This window comes from Strongylocentrotus purpuratus, unplaced genomic scaffold, assembly GCF_000002235.5.
Source record: "Strongylocentrotus purpuratus isolate Spur 01 unplaced genomic scaffold, Spur_5.0 spur5_scaffold_19, whole genome shotgun sequence".
Lineage (NCBI taxonomy): Eukaryota > Metazoa > Echinodermata > Echinoidea > Camarodonta > Strongylocentrotidae > Strongylocentrotus > Strongylocentrotus purpuratus.
In genome coordinates, this window is record NW_022145604.1 from 29955997 (window position 1) to 29977777 (window position 21781).

At 36.9% G+C, this 21781-nt stretch overlaps 1 protein-coding gene across 2 annotated transcripts in view; it reads left to right on the plus strand.

Moving 5' to 3' along the window:
* The window catches only part of LOC105442235 (ly6/PLAUR domain-containing protein 6-like), a 44059-nt gene extending 24136 nt beyond the window's left edge, over nt 1–19923 (plus strand). Inside the window, exons 1-6 of one of the 2 annotated variants that reach the window (XM_030990843.1) lie at nt 1708–1903; nt 6280–6381; nt 7158–7356; nt 16125–16223; nt 17108–17253; nt 18592–19923. In XM_030990843.1, coding sequence (XP_030846703.1) covers nt 7224–7356; nt 16125–16223; nt 17108–17253; nt 18592–18777 — 564 coding nt within the window. In that variant the 5' untranslated portion in view covers nt 1708–1903; nt 6280–6381; nt 7158–7223 and the 3' untranslated portion in view covers nt 18778–19923. Of the gene's footprint in view, nt 1–1707; nt 1904–6279; nt 6382–7157; nt 7357–16124; nt 16224–17107; nt 17254–18591 lie in introns of those variants that run through there. The other variant, XM_030990842.1, reaches the window with a different exon arrangement.
* Nucleotides 19924–21781: the final 1858 nt, after the last annotated feature.

Sequence of the window (21781 nt, forward strand, 5' to 3'; positions counted from 1 at the left end):
AAATAATATGTTCACAATCATTAACAGTCATTATGAATAAATATCAAACATTTGACTTTTTGTACTTACTAGAAAATCCCTGTTGTTTATTCCATTCCGATTCGCACGTGTTCATTTCCCTAGAATAATGACGTCATATTTGGCGTGATTCAACCAATCGGCAATCAGAGAATAGCAAAGGCCTGTCGGTGCGGCCTGCAGAGCTAGAGAGAGAGAGCGCGAATAAGCTCGCAGCTGGTACGATCGCGCTAGCTGTCTCTAGCTAGCTCACGGCCGGCCGTGCGTGGAGGCGTAGCGGCATTCATGGCTTGAAGTGTCACTGTTGCATGCGCGCTGAGCTAGCTGAGCTGGCTAGCTGAGCTGGCTAGCTGTCTGTGAAGTTTTTTCGAAATCGGAACGATCGCTTTTTTGCTTCTGGATTTTGACGACGGGTAAGAAGTTGACGGGTGAATGGTAGAGTTCTTGGACACTAGGAAATTACTGTAAAAGTATCACTTGCCCGAATCGGGCAAGTGATAATTTGATTTACTTGCCCGACGGCTCAATTTGGTTGCCCCGGGACGTCGGGCAAGCGGGTTTGTCGCGCCCTGGTACACAAAATGATACATTTAATTTTTCTAATGATAGCAACATTAGAAACATATAAGATATGTTTCACTTTTCATTTATTAAAGATAAACTTGAGTTCTGGTAAAAAAAAGAAAATGAATTCTCACAGAATCTAACGAAACTGTACACTGAATGTTCAAGATTACAAATAAATGTCATGTGCCAAACAATTTTGGAAGAAAATGTATACTGGCTGAGTAAGGAGCATAGAAAGATAAGGAAATCAAGGTAGTACTAGCCCAGACACCATTTGTGTTGTCCCATATACATCTTTCTGTGTACAGTGATTGTTACTTTACCAAGACTGGGCCAAATTTATGATGATTTTGATGACTCCAGAACCTTGCATTACACACCAATGCTTACATGCTATATGATCAACTTTTCTGATCCATTCCACACCTTTTCTTTCACAATGCAATCGCATTACCAGAACTCGCCTTTATATTTAATACACCCGGATGTCGATCTTCAAACTTTCATGAGATTCTGTTTTGAAGACTTAATTAAAGACCAGACAAAAGGCAACTTTTGCAGGTTGATCTACTCAATTTGAAAAACCAAGATTTTATGAACAATAAGCTAAGCAAACAGAGCAGACAGTAGCTACTTAGTTCAAGTCTATACTTCATACAAAACAGTAAACAAACAAAGAAACAGCACTTGAAGATATGGTGCTTTGAGCAGGGAGAGGCAGGTGCTAAAATGGGGGCAAAAGGGGACTACCTGAAGATAACAGCTCAAGTACTTGAGTTAAAGATCAAAGAAGGATTTGGGGTAATGAATGCTAAATAGAGGGGTAAGGAGAGCCCCTTTGATGGGGTTAGGGGTGCTTTGTGGTCTTTGTGGGGGTGACAAAGATGAGGGCGAAATCAATAGGAGTTATTTACTTCCTTGGGACAATGAGGGGGAGGAATTATCGGTTTAGGGGTTTATTGTGCTTGGGATGGTTTATGTGCTTTGCAGGATTTTCTTTGATCTTTGCAACATGCAGCTCCTGTTTTGTAAGAACAGGATTATTAGATGTGAAAGGCAGTGTGTGAATGAATAGACCATGTGCATGTTAGAAAGCCTCAATATGTTGTGAATGAGTGATGCAGTAGAAGAGGAGAGGAGAGCATTAGTGAAATAATTCTTGCCCTGTGAGGACATAAGGAAAGCTATATCCTGAAGGTATACCTACAGTTTTGTGGCAAGCATTTTTCAGCTGGTTCTTCATCCTAAGTTCCGTTGCATTTGGAATTTTCATTCCTGGGAGACTTTGTTGCCACATGTTTACTCTCACACAATTTAGGTAAGGGTTTTATTTCCTCTTCAGAAAGTTCAATTGCTTTGCCTCCTTCTTTCCATGGATTTATAGTAGCCACCTTTCTTTAAAGGTTACCTGTCTACAGTGACCATGCACTTTGTCTCCGTCAAGAGATAAATGTATATTGTAAAACCTGTCTAGAAAGGCAACCTGCCTACTGTGGCCACTTTATGCATGTTCGTTTCTTGGGTGGCTTTATTAATAGACAGGTTTGACTGTACTATTTCTACTGTCACAGGTATCCATGTTCTATCCTGATCTTCCTCGAGATGAATGTTGGCATTTTGATAATTCTTTTCCACGGTATTTACTATTTAAAGGTAATACAAGGTTTTAGTATGTGGTCATGAATTTGGTTCAAATGAACATATTGGAAGCATATGCAATCCTACAATATTGAGTGATCGTTGTCGCGGTTGAAATCGTGTCTAAAGTTATGAAATTGTGAAAAATTAACTCTTTGTGTTGTATAGCTCCCTCTGAAGGTCAATATATTAATTAAGCTATAAACAATTTTCTTGACTAAAATCGACTGATTAGCTATTCCCGTTTGGAAATTATATATCACAACTACATATTCTGAGATTTTCATGGTCGCAGATACCATTGTACGACCATAGGCGCTATTTGAAATTTATCAAAATTTACCGGGAGCACCGGTAAATTGTTATATTCAACTTATCTTCAAAGCAAAAGCGTTTTAGGGGCTTAATCTTCTAGTGCTTATAATACATCCACAGGGGCATCCACATATATCAAAATTGTAAAGAATCACTATCCACCCGATTTTCAAAATTTCCCAAAACTTTGTATTACCTTTAAAGTCTCCTTCTATCACTCCCTCTGCAACCATGATGTAGTGAAAGCTTTTAAGGTAACAATAAATGAAGTTCAGAAGCACTTGGCTAAGTTTGCTTTCCCAAATCCATTTTTATGACATGTTCATTAACTTCATTACATGGAAACTATGCCATGATGAATACAAAGTACATCAATTTGAAAAAAGGGTACTTACATGCACCAATATTTATTTCCCCATTTAAGCGTTTCATTCAGAAGTTCATCATGCGCTAAGCACGTAAAAAGAATCACAATACATTGCTTTTTCAGTCAGTGCGAACCTGAACAGTGCATGATCGAGTTATGTGCACATAATAATATCTCTCTCATGAAGAGATTGTTTGATCATGATTTATGTGTCGCCGTGTCTGAGCTTGGCTGGATGGAGTGAGCTTGAAGCAGTCAATAGGAAGAAAGGATCTTCCAATTACCCACAGGGTAATGGAAGCAAACATGCTAAGTTACCGTCCCTGTTTATGATACTCGAGCTAGATTTCAGCTTTTTGTGCTGTCTCCCATTATGGATAATTAGCTGTATATACGGTACAAATGTAGGTCTGAATACGATGTTGGCTACTTATGCTTCTTTGTTCCGAATGATATATTTAGTTGTCTTTACAGTATATGTTACTTTTTCTTTAAAAAAGACAAAAAATACATTGTTGTTCTTTATATCGTCGTTTTCACGAAGTGACGGTAGTGAGGAAAATCGTAACGCAAAGTGAATGCAATTTTTTTTCACTACCGTCACTTCGTGAAAACAGCGACGATATGTACATGAAAAGGCTAAAATGTTGACAGATGTATAATTTCATCTAAAAATACATGTGTGATCATTATACTGGTACTTACAAATTCCTTTGTAAAACTGGGAAATGGCCTAAATATACAGTACCTTCATTATTTAAAGAATCAAGACTACACGAAAAGACATGAAGAGATAATATAAGCTGTCATTTTCATGAATTGTATTATTGTGTGTAATTTTTCAGTATTTAGGTAACCAAATTGTGAATATATCTATGATAAATGAGCCCATCGTAATCTGTATTATATGCTATCAGTCTCAATAGTCCGCCACAGTAGCTTAGCCTACCGGTACATGCACATTTAGGTACATGAACAAAAGTTGTATGCACATAGTTTCTGTCTATTTCCTCCTCTTGTGATTGGTAGGCCATAGAATACATCGGGGTCATGTCATCCATAACCATACTGTATGTTTCATTCATTCATTCATACCAATCTTGATGCGCACCAAGCCAGGCATGTCAAGCATTCTTTTTATCTATGGTACATGATTTGAATCGTTGGAATATCCCTCCTTATCAACCCAGCGAGCTGATAAAAACAGAGTGATTTACTCACTGACCCTGCATGTAAAGGAGATTAATGTAATGTAAAGGAGGTTGCTAATGGCTTGAGTAAGCTGATAAGTAAATGATGTAGACTGATAAGGTGTAGAAAAATCAACAAAGGAACCATCTTTAAAGTAAAATTGTTACAAATGTATTCGTTGAAAGTAGATTTACAGTTGGCGAAGAAGGCAATTTTTATGATTTAAAATTTCAGTAGTCTTTAATCTTTAGTTTCCACCATGGAAGTGTTATACTACAACTTTTTGAGCGCATACCATCAATATGTAGTCTTGAAGTTGCTTGATCGCTTATTGTAAGTTGGTTTTGCTCATGATTTTGTGACCATAAGTGTAGATTTCAAGATGTCCTTCAAATTATAGGTGACATGATAGTGACAAAGATATAAAATGGCAATTCCATTTAGCAAAAAAAGCAATTTGTTTACATTATTATTCTGACGACTTCTCTGTTATCACTTTGGTTGTATACATGTATGTGTAATATAAGCCCACCAGCCGCGCAGACATGCTTCTTCACACCTAACCAATGGTCGTACTAAATTAGCCGGAAAACGACAACCTTGAGGCACAAAGACGAGCCCTTTTGAGTGACGAAAGAATACCTGATAATAACAACAATCATAAATTACCCCCGTGGCGCAGGACCAATAATGAGGGAAGGAGGGGAAATAATTTGGGTTTAAGGGACCGTGAATGATGCGATAAATGTGACGCTGAGAACTAATAATGGAATCTATTCTTGTCCGATTGCGGTTGTATTAGGGATGGCGTTGTCAATGTGCGACTATTGTCGGTGGATGTTATCTTAGTGCTGTATTGCTGTCTGGTAGGACTTTTCAATGCTGGTGTACACCTGCGCCTGTGTGTTTACAATGATTTTTAATGCTGTGATGTTGTCGTACTATATGCCTCGTGTGATAGTTGTTGTCAGAGTGCATGTATACACTCAATTGGGTGTTGCTTCTTTCAGATGGTTTTGCAGCGTTGTTTTTTCATGCATTCCTCTCATTTAATCTGAAAAGCTGTTTTATATTATATTTTGAGTTTATGCAGTGTAATATTATTACCAACTTACCAAATCATTGATTGCTTTAAACAAGCCTAATATAGTCAAACATGTTTAATTGGTAACATCATAACCTGACAGCTACTGTTAATGGAAGATTGTTGTTTGATGAAATATTTCATATCATTTTTATACTAACTCTGCTATGATTTCATGAGTCTTTGAAATTTTTTCAACATTTTTGAATCATGTTATTTTTTATAAATATGTACCGTAATTAACGTTGTATAAACTGCCCTCGTGTATTAACCGCACCCTTCTTTTTTGCCCTTTTTTTTTTTTTTTTTTGCAGACTTAAAAAACAGTAGAGGACCTAGGATAGAACCTTGTGGTACGCCAAGTAATAGAAGAAAAATTAGGAGAAATTATTATTATAAACTACATATTGAAATCTATCAGAAAGATTACTTTCAAACCAAGATGACAGACAAATTTGAGTGTTGTTCTAGTTTCCGAGTGGTGAGTCAACACACCGATTACTGAGCTGGGAGACAGTGCCAGGCATAGCGTCAGATGGAGGCGCATAAATCGCAACTTTAAAAAAAAAAAAAAAAAAAAAATTTTGACTTTGAATTTTTTTCGGCGCAAAACGGTGCGGTCAATACACCGTTAATTACGTTATTGTAAATGATGCCAATTTGCCTAAGGAAATCACATATTTTGATGTGGTGAGCTCCTTTTATTGATATCAGAATGGCGTGACGTACGGGACGCTGTGGTCCCGTACGTCACGCAGCACATTAATTACATTTAAAATTAATTAAAAAATTGGTCAGAACTAAAACTTTCCACAAATGAACTAGCCCATAATAGCCACAGACTCATACCAAAAGATAGCCATAAAAATAATTTCATCTGTTGTTATTTCTTGTTTAAAGTCTCTAAATGTCCCGTACGTCACAATCCAAATAGCTTGGACCTGCCCTTTAATAATTATAATAGACTTATCAAGAGCGCTAATATTTCAACAGACATTTCATCACAACATGATATATATCCCATTATACATGCAGTACATAATTTGTATTTTCCTCATGATTTAATCAATATCTCCATGCATTTGTTTTCTTCATACAGATATTGACTGCTACAGTATAATTACCTTCTACCAAGGCAAGATGTATGTCACAACACCATCGTAGAGGTGCTTCCATAACATCCAGCAACTGGCAGATCACTGTGAGTCTAGCTTAACTAGCCTTGTATTACTACAAAATCAATCTGACACGGTGCAAACTCATTTTATTAACATTGGGACCAAGAATTGCAACCTAATTATATGGCAAAGTTATTGAAAAAAGTCAATAAGTTCTTCACTGTACATGTAGATAGTGCTTGCAAGTAGACTTGTAACTGTACACCATATAGATGTTAAGTAAATTGTTTTTGTGTGGTGGTGGTTATTTTACCTGACTGCTAAGAAAGCATAAATGCCTGTAAGTAAGCAACCAGACGGCCGACGGGTTTACATGTAGGTCCTCTCCGAGGGACCTGGTAATGATGATTAATTCCTTACCAAAGGGCACTAGTGCACCACCTTGGTTTTGAACCCGGGTCACCCGATTACGAGACCACTGCTCTACCGACTGAGCTATCGCGCCTAAGAATTTTCAAATTTTTTCATAAGCCTTTTTGGTTAGCAATCTAAATTTAGATATTGCAATGATTCTGCTTAGAAGATAGGTGGATTATTCTTATAAAATAACATAAAAACATTCTATTGAATGGTACAAATAATACAAATGCACAAGGTTCATACAGGGAAGGATATGAGTTACATTGTTTGTATTGTATAATGTGCCAGAATCAAGATACATACAGGTACATAAATTTAAACAGATTTCTTTAAAAGAAGATTATTTCATATGCTTACATAATTATGTACTTAAATGTAACTTACATGGGTGCTATTTAACTTTTAACAATTTATTTCATTTTGTCTTCAAATACCTCAGACTGAATCTTCCCATCCTCCATACAACCTGACTCGCCACCCAGCGAGGGGGTAAATCCTTCCCATCATGCTCCCACCTACGCTCCTAGCGTGTGCGGCTGGTCACATTCACTGGTTGTCATTGGTCATCTTCTTCCTGGGTATCATTAGCCTTCATGGTCTACCCACGGATCCACCTCTCATCTTCTCTTATGATGACAGTAAGTATATTGTCATAGAATAGTTGTAAGAATGATGGTGAAGATGATACTTGCACCCCCCCCCCCCTTATTATTCAATCCACCTCTTATCTTCTCTTATGATGCCAGTAAAGATATTGTCTTGAAATAGTTGTAAGAATGACGATGATGGTGATGATGATGGTACTTGCACCCCCACTATTCAATTCACCACTCTCTCTCATCTTCTCTTATGATGGCAGTAAAGAAATTGTCTTGAACTACATGTAGTTGTAATACTGACGATGATGGTGATGGTGATGGTGATAATGCTTGGATACCAGTTTTGGACTTTCCCTTCAAGAGTGATTTTTTTAAACTATCTGTAAACTTGACTGTGGTCGGTCTGTCAATCTCAGAGGAATTTCTAGCCCGTAGCCAGCTGATAAGGATTTATATACCAGGCCCAGGGTTTGGTAACCAGAGTCCAGTCTAGCCCACAAGTCATAAATATATGACATCCGATATTAGGCTCCCTGGGTGACCATCAATGCCGCTCTGAAAACGTTAGAGGATTGCGAATTAGTTTGACAAGAATGGTGGCCCCATTCGTGTTTTGCTCTTGTGCTTCACTCTTGTGCTTCTAAGTTCTATGAGTAAAACCTCATTGTGAATGGGGTCAGAGACAGTTCCTATTTTTATCTCCTATCAGTGATGGAGTCTGATATTTTGTTTTTTCACAAAACTCAATACATGACTAGCTCACTGATGGATGCAGTTCTTAAAATGTGAGAGGATTGCTATTTGGTTTGAGAAGAAATTAGTGTCCCATTCGTGATTCACCCTTTTGCTTCACTGAATAAAACCTCAATGTGAAGGGGTCATAGAACGTCGTTAATTTATCTCCTATCAATTATGGAGTCAGTAATAAATCCATGTTCCTTCACAAAACTCCCTGGCTCATTGATGAATGCTGCTCTGAAAACGTTAAAGGATTGTAAATCAGTTAGAGAAGAGATTTGGGATCTGTTCACATTTTCATTCATGCTTTTAAATCATGTGAAAGGGATCAAAGACGTTCAGTCTTTATCTGCTAAGACTATAGCATGAATGCATGCATGAGAGTATGTGGGGAATGCAACTGAGAAGAGATAGTGGTCCCATTCACATTGTACCCTTGTAGTTGCTTGGATTATAAGAAAAAGAAAACTAAAGTTGAAATAAAGTCAAAGACATTCAAGGTTTATCTCTTAACCCAACCACTCCAGGTAGAGGACCATGAAATGATAGGGTCCTATTGTGTACAATTAAATTCAAGAAGATTCAAAGATTCTGGACGAAATTCAAGAAGAATTCTCAGTGTAAATAGGGTCTCTGACATCCGATATTTATGTTACTATCTTGATACATAGGTGTCCATGAATGCTGGTCTGAGAATTTTGAGGAGCATGAACAGGTTTAAGAATGATGAGGTGTAGCTACAACTGTAGGTCTCTTTCACATTTTATAATTTTGCTTGTATGGCCGGACTTTATTAGATAAACTCCCAGTGTACATCTGATTTACATATTCTGTAGCCCCCTTTTTTACTTTGAAGGATGGGCGTGAGGATGAGGGGATGTGTGGCTCTTCAGAGATCCCTTCTAATTTCCTGCCTGTAATGATCAGTTTGATGAGATATCGAGACCTTTGAATAGGGGATTGTTTTGGTGTGTAAAGATCAAATGTGATGCTATACTCGAATGCTTCACGAATGCTCATTCATGTTATAAAAATTATCCTTTGGCACCTTACAAATTGCATAGAGTAAATTTAAGGTGCAACTACATTTTTTGTGTGATTTTTTAATTTCTCAGTTGCCAAGCATATAGGGCAAGATTTATGAAAATGAATGTACTTTGAAAATTACCACTTCTCACAGGATATGTAAGGCTTCAAAGCTAGTGTCCTTTTTTAATTGTTAGGGGTATGAGGAACATTGTATAAATATCTACCCCTTCCCATTAAAAAGCACACACATAAATTGATGATAATAATAATAATATTATTTATTACCTTAAAGTTACCTTTAATATTTAAACTAGGCATAATTAAGACCATAAGTACCTTTGACTTCTTAATAAAAACAATACAAAGGTACAGAGAAAGAGATCAATCGTTTTAATTAAAAAAATTAAGCTTAGCCAGAGGGCAAAGTGTGCATAAACGTATAAATGTACCGTAGTTAAGTTCAAAGATTTTTTTTCTTCAGGGTCAGCACAAACGCATCCATACCCCCAGCCCTAGCACCATTGATCTGTACATCACCAGAGAAGGCATCCATGTAGGGCCTAATGGCATAGCCTTTATATGGTTTATAGAAGCAAAGCTGAAAAAATAGTTTACTTATCTCGGTGGATTACCTACTAGCCCGGCAGAGAAGGTTCTGTGCAGTACTAGCAGTCCTATCTCTGGTCTGTATATTAGTATATCTGTCACCTAATGCATTAACACTGAGCCTGAAAAGCTGATGAAATTCATGTAACAGCTAGACTAACTGACCGCTTATTATTTCCATGATTTTTACAAAGGTTTGTCCCATTTCCTATCTCGCTTCTGATGAGAATATATGCATGCTTTAATAATGATGGAAAGGACTGTCCCGCTAGAAACAGACAAATTATCATTTTGTGTTGGAAGAAAAGTCTTCCTTACAATACCGGTAATCTTATTTTACCATTGTAAGAAATACCCTAAAAGACTGGAATATGTACAACCCGTACATTGTAGCTAGCTTAGACATTCCGGGATACTGGTGAATGTCCTGATCCGTAGAGGAGAACGGTGGATATTGGGGAAGAGATTTTTTTTAAAACTGATCATGAAATGTGAGAAGAGAATGAAAATATCCCATCCTTCCTCCTTCGTTCATCACCTCTGGCTGACGTAAAACAGTAGAGGAATGTCAGGTACAATTTTCTTTGGACTGAGTGATAGGATGACTGATCTAGTCCTCCGTATGTAAATTCAGTAATACATGTACATGTACCTTCTTAGGCTTTAACCAAGTACCCCTACCATCTGAAATGTTTACTAAATTGAGGAGTGGTCTGGATTTGCGATATATTTCATGCTGCATCATAATTACTTCACATTCATCACAAAAAGAACTTTTTGGAATAGGGAAATTTCATGTTGAACATATCTTCCTGCCTTTGAAGTACCTCCTGTTACTAAAGTGTACTTCTTGACTTTAGGAATCGTATTTCCCTCTTTTTGTATTACTTTGTCTGAAAACAAAACAGAGGCCTCCCCCCCCCCCCTCCCTCCCTCCTCATTTCCTTTTTATTTGGTGAAGAGGAGGGGGAGGGGTGAATTCAACCTAGAACTATAGAAGTAGAAATCTAAGCAAGGGGTTCATAACATGACCCACTTCTACCCTTTCATGCCCTAAACTAAAGGAGACTAAAATTCTACCTTTCCCAGGTGATCCCTAGATCTTGAGACCCTAAGCCATCAAGGTTATGACATTGCTTGTATTTTTTTTAAAGCCCCCATCCCATGGGAAAATCAATTGAACATATATTTAAGTTTTGAGTCAACAAAATGACTCTTTCCAAAGTCAGAACATGTTCCTTCTCATCTGCAAAGAGATAGGTATACATGTACAGTACGTGTACATTGTTACATGTACATATACATGTAGCCCCTAAACCTCCTAAATTCCTTTTAAAGCCTGTCTGTACTAGTTTGGCCAGGGGAGATTAGACCACCCAGTGTGGTCACTGACAGGTGGTTATCTCATCAACTCAGCTCTCAATTAACATAAGAAAAAGAAGATCATTGGGGACCAACAGGCACCGCTTAGGTATTGTTTTATATCTAAAGGGAGCAGGTAGTGCAGTGGGGCTTTAAGTTGGGTATAGGAGGGTAGATGGAAGTACAATTTATTCGTTTAAGAGAGGGGTAGGCCCTATGTGTACATGTTGGACTCTTTTCTTCCAATTTTATCCACCATGGACATACATGTACATGTATATGGTAAGGCTGACTGAAGGAGACTATAAAGTTCCCTTTTGAAGCTCACCTCTACCAAGGAGATCCCTAGATCTTACCCCATCAAGGTCAAGACATTGGTTGTGTTTCACACTCCCTTAGACACCAGATGGTGTGATCTAACATGACCGCCATCTGTCATCGGTGGATTAACAAATCTTCCAGGCTAAAATGTGCTCCTAACCCTCCTCCTCCTTCTCCTCCTCCTCGCCCAACCCGCATACAGCTTGTTTGGAGTGACCCAACCTCTATCAAAATACAGGGATGTTGTGTGATGGAGGTTCTTCCTCTCGTGCTCTAACCATGGAGTTTGGTAACTCTCCCCCTGTCCACACACAACATTTTCCGTGACTAATCATGATTAGCTATACCGTTTCGCGATAGTTTTACGACCAAAATTGTAGGTGTGGACGCTCACTAACGATACGTCGTATAACGAAACTAGTCTAACGAAACGCAGGTTTGGGCATCGTTTCGAACTGAAACTCAATAAAGAATCACGCCTAATCACGGAAATGTTGTGTGTGGACAGGGGGACCCCCTGGGGGAGTGTAACTAGTGTAACTAACTGGGCGGGGCTTAACGTGACCTCGAGCGAAATGAGACCAGACCTCTTATCACTATCGCGAAACTCTATAAAGAATCACGGAAAATGTTGTGTGTGGACAGGGGGCATTTTATACGATGATTCTTTAGTGACGATGTTTCTTGTGTGTGGACATCCTGGAATTTATACGATGATTCTTTATACGACGTATCGTTATAGAGTTTCGCGATAAATTGTTTTGTGTGTGGACACGCTGTAAATGTTCTAACACACCTCTGAAATTGATAGTCAGGCATTTTGATGTCTAGCTCTCTAGATGGAATAACAGTGTGTGACTTTCACTATCAGGAAAGTACAAGGGAAACTTAAGATGTACAATCATTGCACATTATCTTTGAAATAAGAAAAGTTTAGGCTGTGGTTATTGTTCAATTTACACCCCTCCCCCTCAAAAAAAAATAAAAATGGGACAATTGAGTAAAGTGTTTTGTAGTAGGGTTACCCACTTCCACATAAATAGAATTCTCTGAAAATGTTGCAATTTTAGGGCAATCTATTTGAAGAATTAATGAATTATTCACAGAAGATATAAGGTTCATATCAAGGTTGAATTGATATAAAAAAATTGCTGACAAAATTCTGATGCCTGTGGTTGCTTAAAACCAAGAACCCTCAAACGGAAGCATGTAGACATCCATGTTTGACTAGTAGTAGTACAATATTTGTCTTGTAGAGCATTTCTCACTTCACATACATGTACATGTACATCTTACACAAACATGGACTTTACAATCAAGATATGTATGTTTATCTGCATTCTGCCGTCATGCAAGGCACATATATGTATCTCTCTCTCTGGGAAATGTTGACAAATTCCATCTAAATTTGGGGGTGATTGATGGGGGTAACGTGAGGTTCATGGACCATTGCTTCACCCGTGACCCTTGACCCCAGTCAAACTCCGCCCCATAACCAACGGTAACCAACCTCATCTACATATAAATGGTTCAGGGATGCATTCACATATACAGTGCGTCCCAGAAAAACGAAACCAAGAATTATTGATGTTTTATCATAACTTAATTGTAATTATAAGTAATAAATGACACATATTTATGAAGCTTAGATCCTCTTCTTTCATTTGATGCAACTCATTATGATGCATATTTCATGCGTGAGGGAATAAAAACGAATTTGAAGAAAGGATACCAAAAAGTCATTTGGCAAACAGTATCTGAATTTCCAAGAGAAAATCACATTTCCAGAAAGTTCATTTTCTGCTCTGTCATATGACACCTCGATCAGGAGAGGATCTAAGCTCAACAAATATGTGTCATTCATTAATTATAATTGTAATTCAGTTACGATAAAACATCAATAATTCTCAGTGCAGTTTTTTCTTTGACGCTCTGTATAACCAACCTAATCTACATATAAATGGTTCAGGGATGCATTCACATTGTGCCAAATTCTTCAGCTACTTGTACATTCTTCATCAAGGAGACGTTATTTAAAAGAAACTGATTCGAGGAAAACATCAGCGTTATAGGCCTGGGTATTGATTCAAGGGGATAATGAGTAGAATAGCCTTTGAATGATGATAGATAATTACACTTGTCAATGCCACTAAAGAGCATGATTACTAAAATGATACAAATGATGGCCTTCTGTATGACATGTCTATTTTAAGCCCAATAGATTGAGAAGGATAGACTTCATTTAGACAACAATTTTACTGCCTTCATTAGCATGTTTATCAGTCTGTTAGTCTCAAATATTGATTGCTTAGTCTATTAACTATGATATTGGGATAAATGGGATTATGATTAGGTTAATGTTAGACTTCATTTTGATGATAATTTCACTGTCTTCATTAGCATATTAATCAGTCTCTTAGTCTAAAATATTGATTTATGAGTCATTAAGACGTGATATTAGGGCATCATATTTGGTTTTAAATTCTTGTGGTTAAGTTTAAGTTTCATTTTGACAGTATTTTGACTGCTTTGATTAGCATATTAATCAGACTGCCATTCTAAAATATTGATTTATGAGTCATATCATGAAAGAAAAAAATGGTGATTCTATGTTGTGTACACTGTAGATACTACCGGTACTTGATTTTGGCAGGGGGGGGGGGGCATGTTTGATAATGATTGGGGTTAATTTTTTTACTTCATTTGGACAATTATTGTACTGCCTTCAGTATAGCATACATGTACATGTATCAGTCAGACTATTGATTGATGAGACTTTAAAACATGATATTGGGGGCCATGTTAGGTTACGATTGGGGTTAAAAGGGTTAAGCTATATTGATCACATGGGTCAGGTGGTATAGTCACATGGGTCTAATTAGGGTCAGGTGGTATTTCTTATGGCATGTTGGATGACAAGAGCTACCTCCATGAATTCCTGCAAACTTGTACTTAATATCAGTTTTGAAAATTCCCCGTAGATGATGAATTTGCCAACAAAATGAGATTGATATATTTCATTTCATACTTCCTAGATTACCTTTTCTGATACTTCCTAATTTTTAATCTCTCTCCTTAGTTTTTTTCATACAAAGCAGTTCTAGGGTTAGAAAGCTCTAAAGGATAAGAAAAGCTCAGTAAAGACTATCAAAATAACAACTGATCAAAAAGTAAAGTTGTTGCAGGAAAATGTCACTCTTAAACTTGTAAATCCAAAAATAGCTTGGGTAAACCAAAAAAAAAGGTCTTTCGCATCGACTTGCACACTCTCTAGTCTCTTACTCTACAGGTACATGAATATGAACTGATACACCATACATGATATAAACGTGAATTCCTTCTATTTTCTTCCCGAGATATTGGATACTTTTCCCCATAAATATTCAAGTCACTTTCTAAATTTATGAGTCTAGGAATAGAATGACAACCACTGCAGTTGAATTTCAAAGTTGATCTTGAAAGAATAAACCCTATGGACATGCTTCATTGAAAGATCATACATACTGGGAGGAAGAGAGATGTTCACACAGGATTACTGTAGGTTTAAATTAAATTTCTGAAACCTCAGAAGTTATAAACAATGATCCACTGACAACGACGAGGGGATAGGCAGTCACTTTAGTTAACTACATTAAGTGCCGTAATCTTGAAGTTAATTTCTACCGTCCGCACTCCGCAGAACTTTAGGTGAGGACCCCCCAACTGCTTGTTCTTATTTTGCTAACCTTAAGATCTGTAGTATTTTTAACTATACTTGTATACAGTTTCATAACCATGAGTGCCTGTACAAGGTCCCTAACTATAAGATAACTTTGAACAAGTTTGAAGTTTAAAACTGTCGCCTAAACTTAAGATTAACAGACTGCTGTGTGAACCTTACCAGAGAGAGATGAATGAATTGAAGCATGAAAGGAGAAATTGATGTTACTTGAGGGAGAATGGGAGCTCTATTGAGCAGCAGTCAGTAGTAAGACGAGAGAAAGTGACCTGTGTGAGAGGCTAGTGACTTGCAGTTCGTTGACCTCAGATGGACAGAAGGGATACAGGGAAAAAATAAACTTGTGAAAATTCAAGCTCATGTACATTAATTCTGAGCAGGGAAAAAAATATTTAGATAATTGGGGGGGGGGGTACTTTTCAAGCTTGCTTGCATTAAAATTACACTCTTTAATTTGTTTTGTATTGAACTCTATGCACATTTTAAAGGGGTCTTTTTTTACTTTTGGGGGCCCATGTATTTTTTTCCCTGCCCTGTCTCTGAGATTGGGAAATTATGCATTGTATAGAACCGTGTGAAGAAATGTGGTCTTACATGGATGTGATAATGAATGAATTAAAGTAAATGAAATATTTACTTTATACAGTGTATTCATGCTCATGTGTCTATGTAGAAATGACATGTATAAAAGTGATACTGAAGACTTCAGAGCTCAAGTACATTCATTCTTTTAATCATCTCTTCCAACTTATGTTTTCTTTTCTCTCTCTCTCTCTCATTCTTGTTGGGGCTGTCAAAAACACATTCCAATTGAAAAAGAAAAAAAAAATCTTTCATCTGTCAAAGTTGCTGTAAATAACATTATTGTCTAGTTTGATACTTATAAATATCACTTATATTTTATGTCCCCTTGCATATTATCAAAGCATGTTCATTAAGAAAGTCAGTATTCCTTGCCGCATTAAATGAAAATTCACCTGGATGTTGATATTTAATTTATCTTTTGTTTTATTTGTTTCTTTCTTGATTGCAGCGACACCTTTCCCTGATGCCATCAAGTGTTTTACATGTGACAGCAGAAAGACCAATCAGGAGTGTAACGACAAGGCATATGATGGATTCTGCCCTCAAGGTTTGTTTCTTTTTAGGATTATCAGGACCAGTTGAATTTTGATTTGAAGTAGATTTACCATCTTTATTTGACAAATCATCACCATCATCATCATCATCATCATCATCATCATCATATCACCATCATCATCACCATCATCATCACCATCATCACCACCACCACCACCACCACCACCACCACCACCACCACCACCACCACCATCACCATCATCATCATCATCATCATCATCATCATCATCATCATCATCATCATCATCATCATCATCATCATCATCATCATCATCACAGTAATCCAAATTTATGTTCCAGCGACATTTACTCTGGCCTTATACATGTAGGGCTGTATTTCTTTGAAGACATTGGGTTATGGTTGCGGTGTTAGGTTTATGTTTATGATTATTAAGGTTAATACAATATAGCTGTAATTGTTTAGTGTTTGGTCCAGGGATGAACTTTAGAATTTGGTTAACACAGGTATTTAACCAAAGAGCAATTATGTTGAGCACGGGTTGAATTACCATTCCCAATAGGGTATGAAAAACCATACCTACATTTGTGGATATACCAGTACCATAGCAAATGTAAAAGGGGAAAACAAGCTTTGAAGATTCAACAAATCTGCCTCAAGGGTTTTGCTTTATATTAAAGCCCGTCTGCACTAGTTTGGCCAGGAGGATTAGACTTCCCTGCAAGGTCAATGATACGTGGTTATCTCATCAAATCAGCTCTCAATTAACATAAGGGATCATGGGGGACCAACAGGCACTGCATAATCAGGCATTGTTTGCTATATAGAGGGCGCAAGTTGATATAAGTAGTGCAGTGGGGCTTTAAACAAACATTTACAAGGTTTTTCTAATTTATTTTCCCCCATTCTTTTGACAGGTACCAAGTACTGTTACACCGAGCATCATCTCAACAGCCTGTCTGGAGACAGTGTTTTAGTTCATAAACTGTGTGCTACAAATGGAGAATGTACGCCAAACTCTGTGGGCTGTTCGGATTTTACTCCTCAACAATTTGACACAAAGGTAAGGCATTCATTGAAGTGACTCAGTAACATTGCCTCAGATTCTGAAACAAAATCCTGGATTTAGTTCATGCTGCAATCATAATTATAAACCTTTAGGTCAGTCAGAAATCCCATGACTTTTACAAGCCGATCGCCTGTCTGATTATCAAGATATTTATCATTGGAAATTCCAAACGGTCTTTACAACACTACAGTCTATTGGGGAAATTGAGTATGGGAAAAAAAATGTTAGGGCTTCAATATTACACCATATCACAGACACTGATAACATGTAGGGCAATGCATCTCAGATTTAACATTGTTAAACGATGCCTTTAAGTCGGAGAGAACTCTATTTGTGATGAAGCAATGTCCAAAATGATTGTTTGCCATTAAAGGTAAAGACCAGTATTGGAAACGCCCCAATTTCAAAAAATGAAATGGAAGCTCTCATTACCAATCATGTGAAAGAATATGTTTTGACTAATACATGATGATTAAAAATTTGCCGGGAAACCGCCTACTAATTCATATATTTGGTAAATTTGTTTCTCTCATGGTCTGTGAGAGATATAGGGTAGTCCCATATACATCTTTCTGTGTATAGTGCTTGTAACTTTACGAAGAATGGGCCAAATTTCTTATCATTTTGATGATTCCAGAACCTTGCAGATGCTAGATGCTAGATGATCAACCTTTTCTGATCGATTCCACAACGTTTCTTTCACAATGCAATCGCATGACCATAACTGGTCTTAACCTTTAAAAGTCAAAATATTTTATGGAGAATGTACACTAAAACAACGTAGGCTGCTTTACTTTAATGAATCTCATCAATATAATTCAAAGGGAAGAAAAGGATAAATTCACCCCACTATTAATAAGAAGATAATTGTAAGGCTAATGAAATTCAAGATAACAGAGAACGTACTACAAACACTGTGAGCTGCTGTGACTTAACACCTTCACCAAGGGGGAAACCATCCCCATCAAAGATGTATTGAATTATAACAAAGTAATGATGCAAATAGAGTAGGGAAACTTTGAGAGTAATCTGTTACGGAGTTCTGAAAATTTAAGAAAGAAATATTAAGTTATTAAATCAAGAAGATCAAACACAATGAGGCACTTTATGATTTTGTGTGTGTGGCACTCTCTGTATGCTTTGATAAGAAAATATTTTTTTTAAATATTTTTTTTAAAATTTATTTATTTTTGTTGGCTATAATTCATTTTACTTGTAGAGAACGGTGGACTTCTCCTTTAACTTTAACTTTATTGAAGTCATCCATTAACCTAGATCGGCAGGTTTTTAATTACAACCAGTGGCTCATATTTCATTCATGTTCTTTTGCAGAAATGTATATCTTGCTGTGAGGGCTCCAAGTGCAACGAAGCCGTTCCCACCAATTCCAGCACAGCGATCTTTACAACGATAACACCGTACAGCCATGGAACGTTATTACAATCATCGAGGCTGTTCACATCGCTCTGTTTAGTTTTATCGACAATGTTAGTCAGAGGATGGTTATGGTGTATGTAGCAGTGTTGCTTTGGCATGAGTTCAGACTCTCTGATTGAGAACACAATAGCGTTCACTTGAATGTTTCAGCATCCTATTGTGATGTTTCAACGTGTTATGGTGTAATAGCTGAAGAGTGAATAGACCTTGATTGAACATTTGGGCTCAGAAGACCATACTGGAGCAGTGTTGCTTTGGCATGAGTTCAAACTCTCTGTTTGTTAACACAAAAACGTTCACTTGAACATTTCAGTCCTGGGGCAGCGATATGCAAGTCAAAAGATGAAACTCACATGCTTCTTGAACTGTTTTGAGTGGACATTATAAAGAGACATCCAACGAGAAGTGATCAATTCCAACACAGCATCCATACTTTAGCGCTGATATCTAGCTTTTACCCTAATATGCAGATGACATGACATGGAGGTCAGTCATATCCACCGAGAAGCTCCCAAGATTGATGACCTACACCAGGGATATTCTCATCTTAATCTCATCCAGATTAGGAAACTTATGTAACAAGATATTAAGATATTGAATCAACCATTCATGCATGTATGGATATGTAAGAAGAATCCTTCACAATAATGCGATAATTGAAATGAGATTTTAAAAACAGAGTACCGTTAATCAAAGGTATAATGTGGTCTTTGTAGGCAGGTGGTCACTAAAGCGAGTTTGACTGTAGTTAGTTCACAACAACACTTAGTAAGGTTTTTTGAGCATGGGCTCTGGAAGACACATGTTCTAGAAATATACTGTGTGGTATGATTGATCTGGGGGGTGTTTCACAAAGATCATAAGTCAAACTTAACTCTAAGTTGGACTTAAACATTATGGAGAGCCATTTGTAGCCTTAGAATAATATAAATTCAAAAACGAAAATTCAACTTTTTTAGACTTTTCATAAATTCCACATCAAGAATATTAAATCTCCTTAATAATAGAAGATATGAATGATTTGTATCGACATTTAATGCCTTTTAAAATAACTTTCAGAAAATGTTTTCAAAGATGCTAATGGCTAACCATAACTTTTAAGTCCAACTTAAAGATAAGTTCAACTTAGGATCTTTGTGAAACAGGCTCCTGTATGGTCTTTGAGCATATCAAAGAAAGTTCATGTTTAAATAAATTCAAGTACATTTCAGTGAAACAAGAGTGCAAGAAAATATATTATGTGAATATGTACATATGATTATAACTTATAGAAAACCTTTTATCTTGTTTTATATGTACATTATGACATCTAAACATGTAAATGTTTCACTGTTGGAAGAAGACTTGAAGCATTCTTCGACTGAGACATGTCATTGTCTACATGGATTAATTGTCTATCTTGATTATGATGCAGAAAATGTTTTCAAAATGTGCATATAAATTATTTCTTTCGAGATAAAACAGAGGCAAGCAAAGGTGAATCACTTGGAAACTCTCTCTTTTTTTTTAAAGCAAGTATCCTTCATACAGTATTTCATTGAAGCAAAGAAAGTATTTCACGATATATGACATAGGTAAAGCCCACTTAATCCTTCTGCAATCCAGTTTGGAAGATTAGGCAGTAGCTTTTGATATGAACACATTTACATGTAATGTTCATGTAATGTAAACTCATAATCATAGTTTTAATTGAAAATAGTCCTAGTAGAAAAATTACATTTATAAGGTATTAAACGCTTCTTTGTGAGGAGGAAATGCCAAATCGGATTCCAGTTGAAAAGTGGCATCAAGTTATTTGTTTGATTGTCTTTAATTTGAAGGCAATTTGGCATTCACTACAACTTTTGTACTTCACTACAATTATTTATTAGAGTCAGATCCTTAATCTGGAATAATATCATTCATGAGCATTTCTTTATCTTATACAAATGCGATTTCATTGAAATTGGACTGCAATCTGGGACCAGTTTCACAAAGCCCTTTTCCATTGACAAATGAAGAAAAAAAAAAATTAGTGACATATCTGCTGATAACCAATCAGAAGCAAGGATTTCTGTAGCTTATACCAAAAACTGTCATTTGTCACTGATGACAAGTTTGTGAAAGGGGCCCCTGATCATATAATGTGCAGTGGGCCTGAGAATGGATACATGTTCAAAGATATTGAGGGTAGTTTCCACATCAATATTATTAGTAAATACTCAAATACATATGTGTAACTTGCACTTAAACACAAGAACAAAGATATATAATCTAATTGTAACCCTCTATTTTATACATGTATGGACCTTTTGAACAAGTTTTACATTATAATTCCTTCAGTGTTTAACAGGGTATACATTTTAGAAAGTTTTGTTTCTTGCCATTTTTTAGATTAGTTTGTTCTGTCATTCTATTTGGGGAACTTACGAATATTCATTCTTTGAGGAATGTGTACAACTTAATGTAAACATACTCTTTATTTCCAGATCACATGTCCAATCTATCCATCGTTTAACGATCACTCCATTCCTCCCTCTCTCTTCCTTTGTTAACTCTTCTCTCTCTCTCTCTCTCTATTGCGCTCTCTCTCTTCTCTTCTCTTCTCTCTCTCTTCTCTTCTCTCTCTCTCTCTCTCTCTTCTCTCTCTCTCTCTCTCTTCTCTTCTCTCTCTCTCTCTCTCTCTCTTCTCTTCTCTCTCTCTCTCTCTTCTCTTCTCTCTCTCTCTCTCTCTTCTCTTCTCTTCTCTCTCTCTCTCTCTCTCTTCTCTTCTCTCTCTCTCTCTTCTCTTCTCTCTCTCTCTCTCTTCTCTTCTCTTCTCTTCTCTCTCTCTCTCTCTCTCTTCTCTTCTCTCTCTCTCTCTCTCTCTCTCTCTCTCTCTCTCTTTTTCTCTCTCTTTCTCTCCCTCTCTATTGCGCTCTCTCTCTCTCTCTTCCTTCAAATACACACAATGAACACGATTAGCACATATCACTGTTTGATTCTTATTGCTTTATTACTCTCTGGAAATTAAGCTCTGCACAATGTTCACAAGTCTTTCCTATTCAAGCCAGAAATACATGTAAAATGAATTCATCATGGTTATATATGTCTGGAATAAATCACC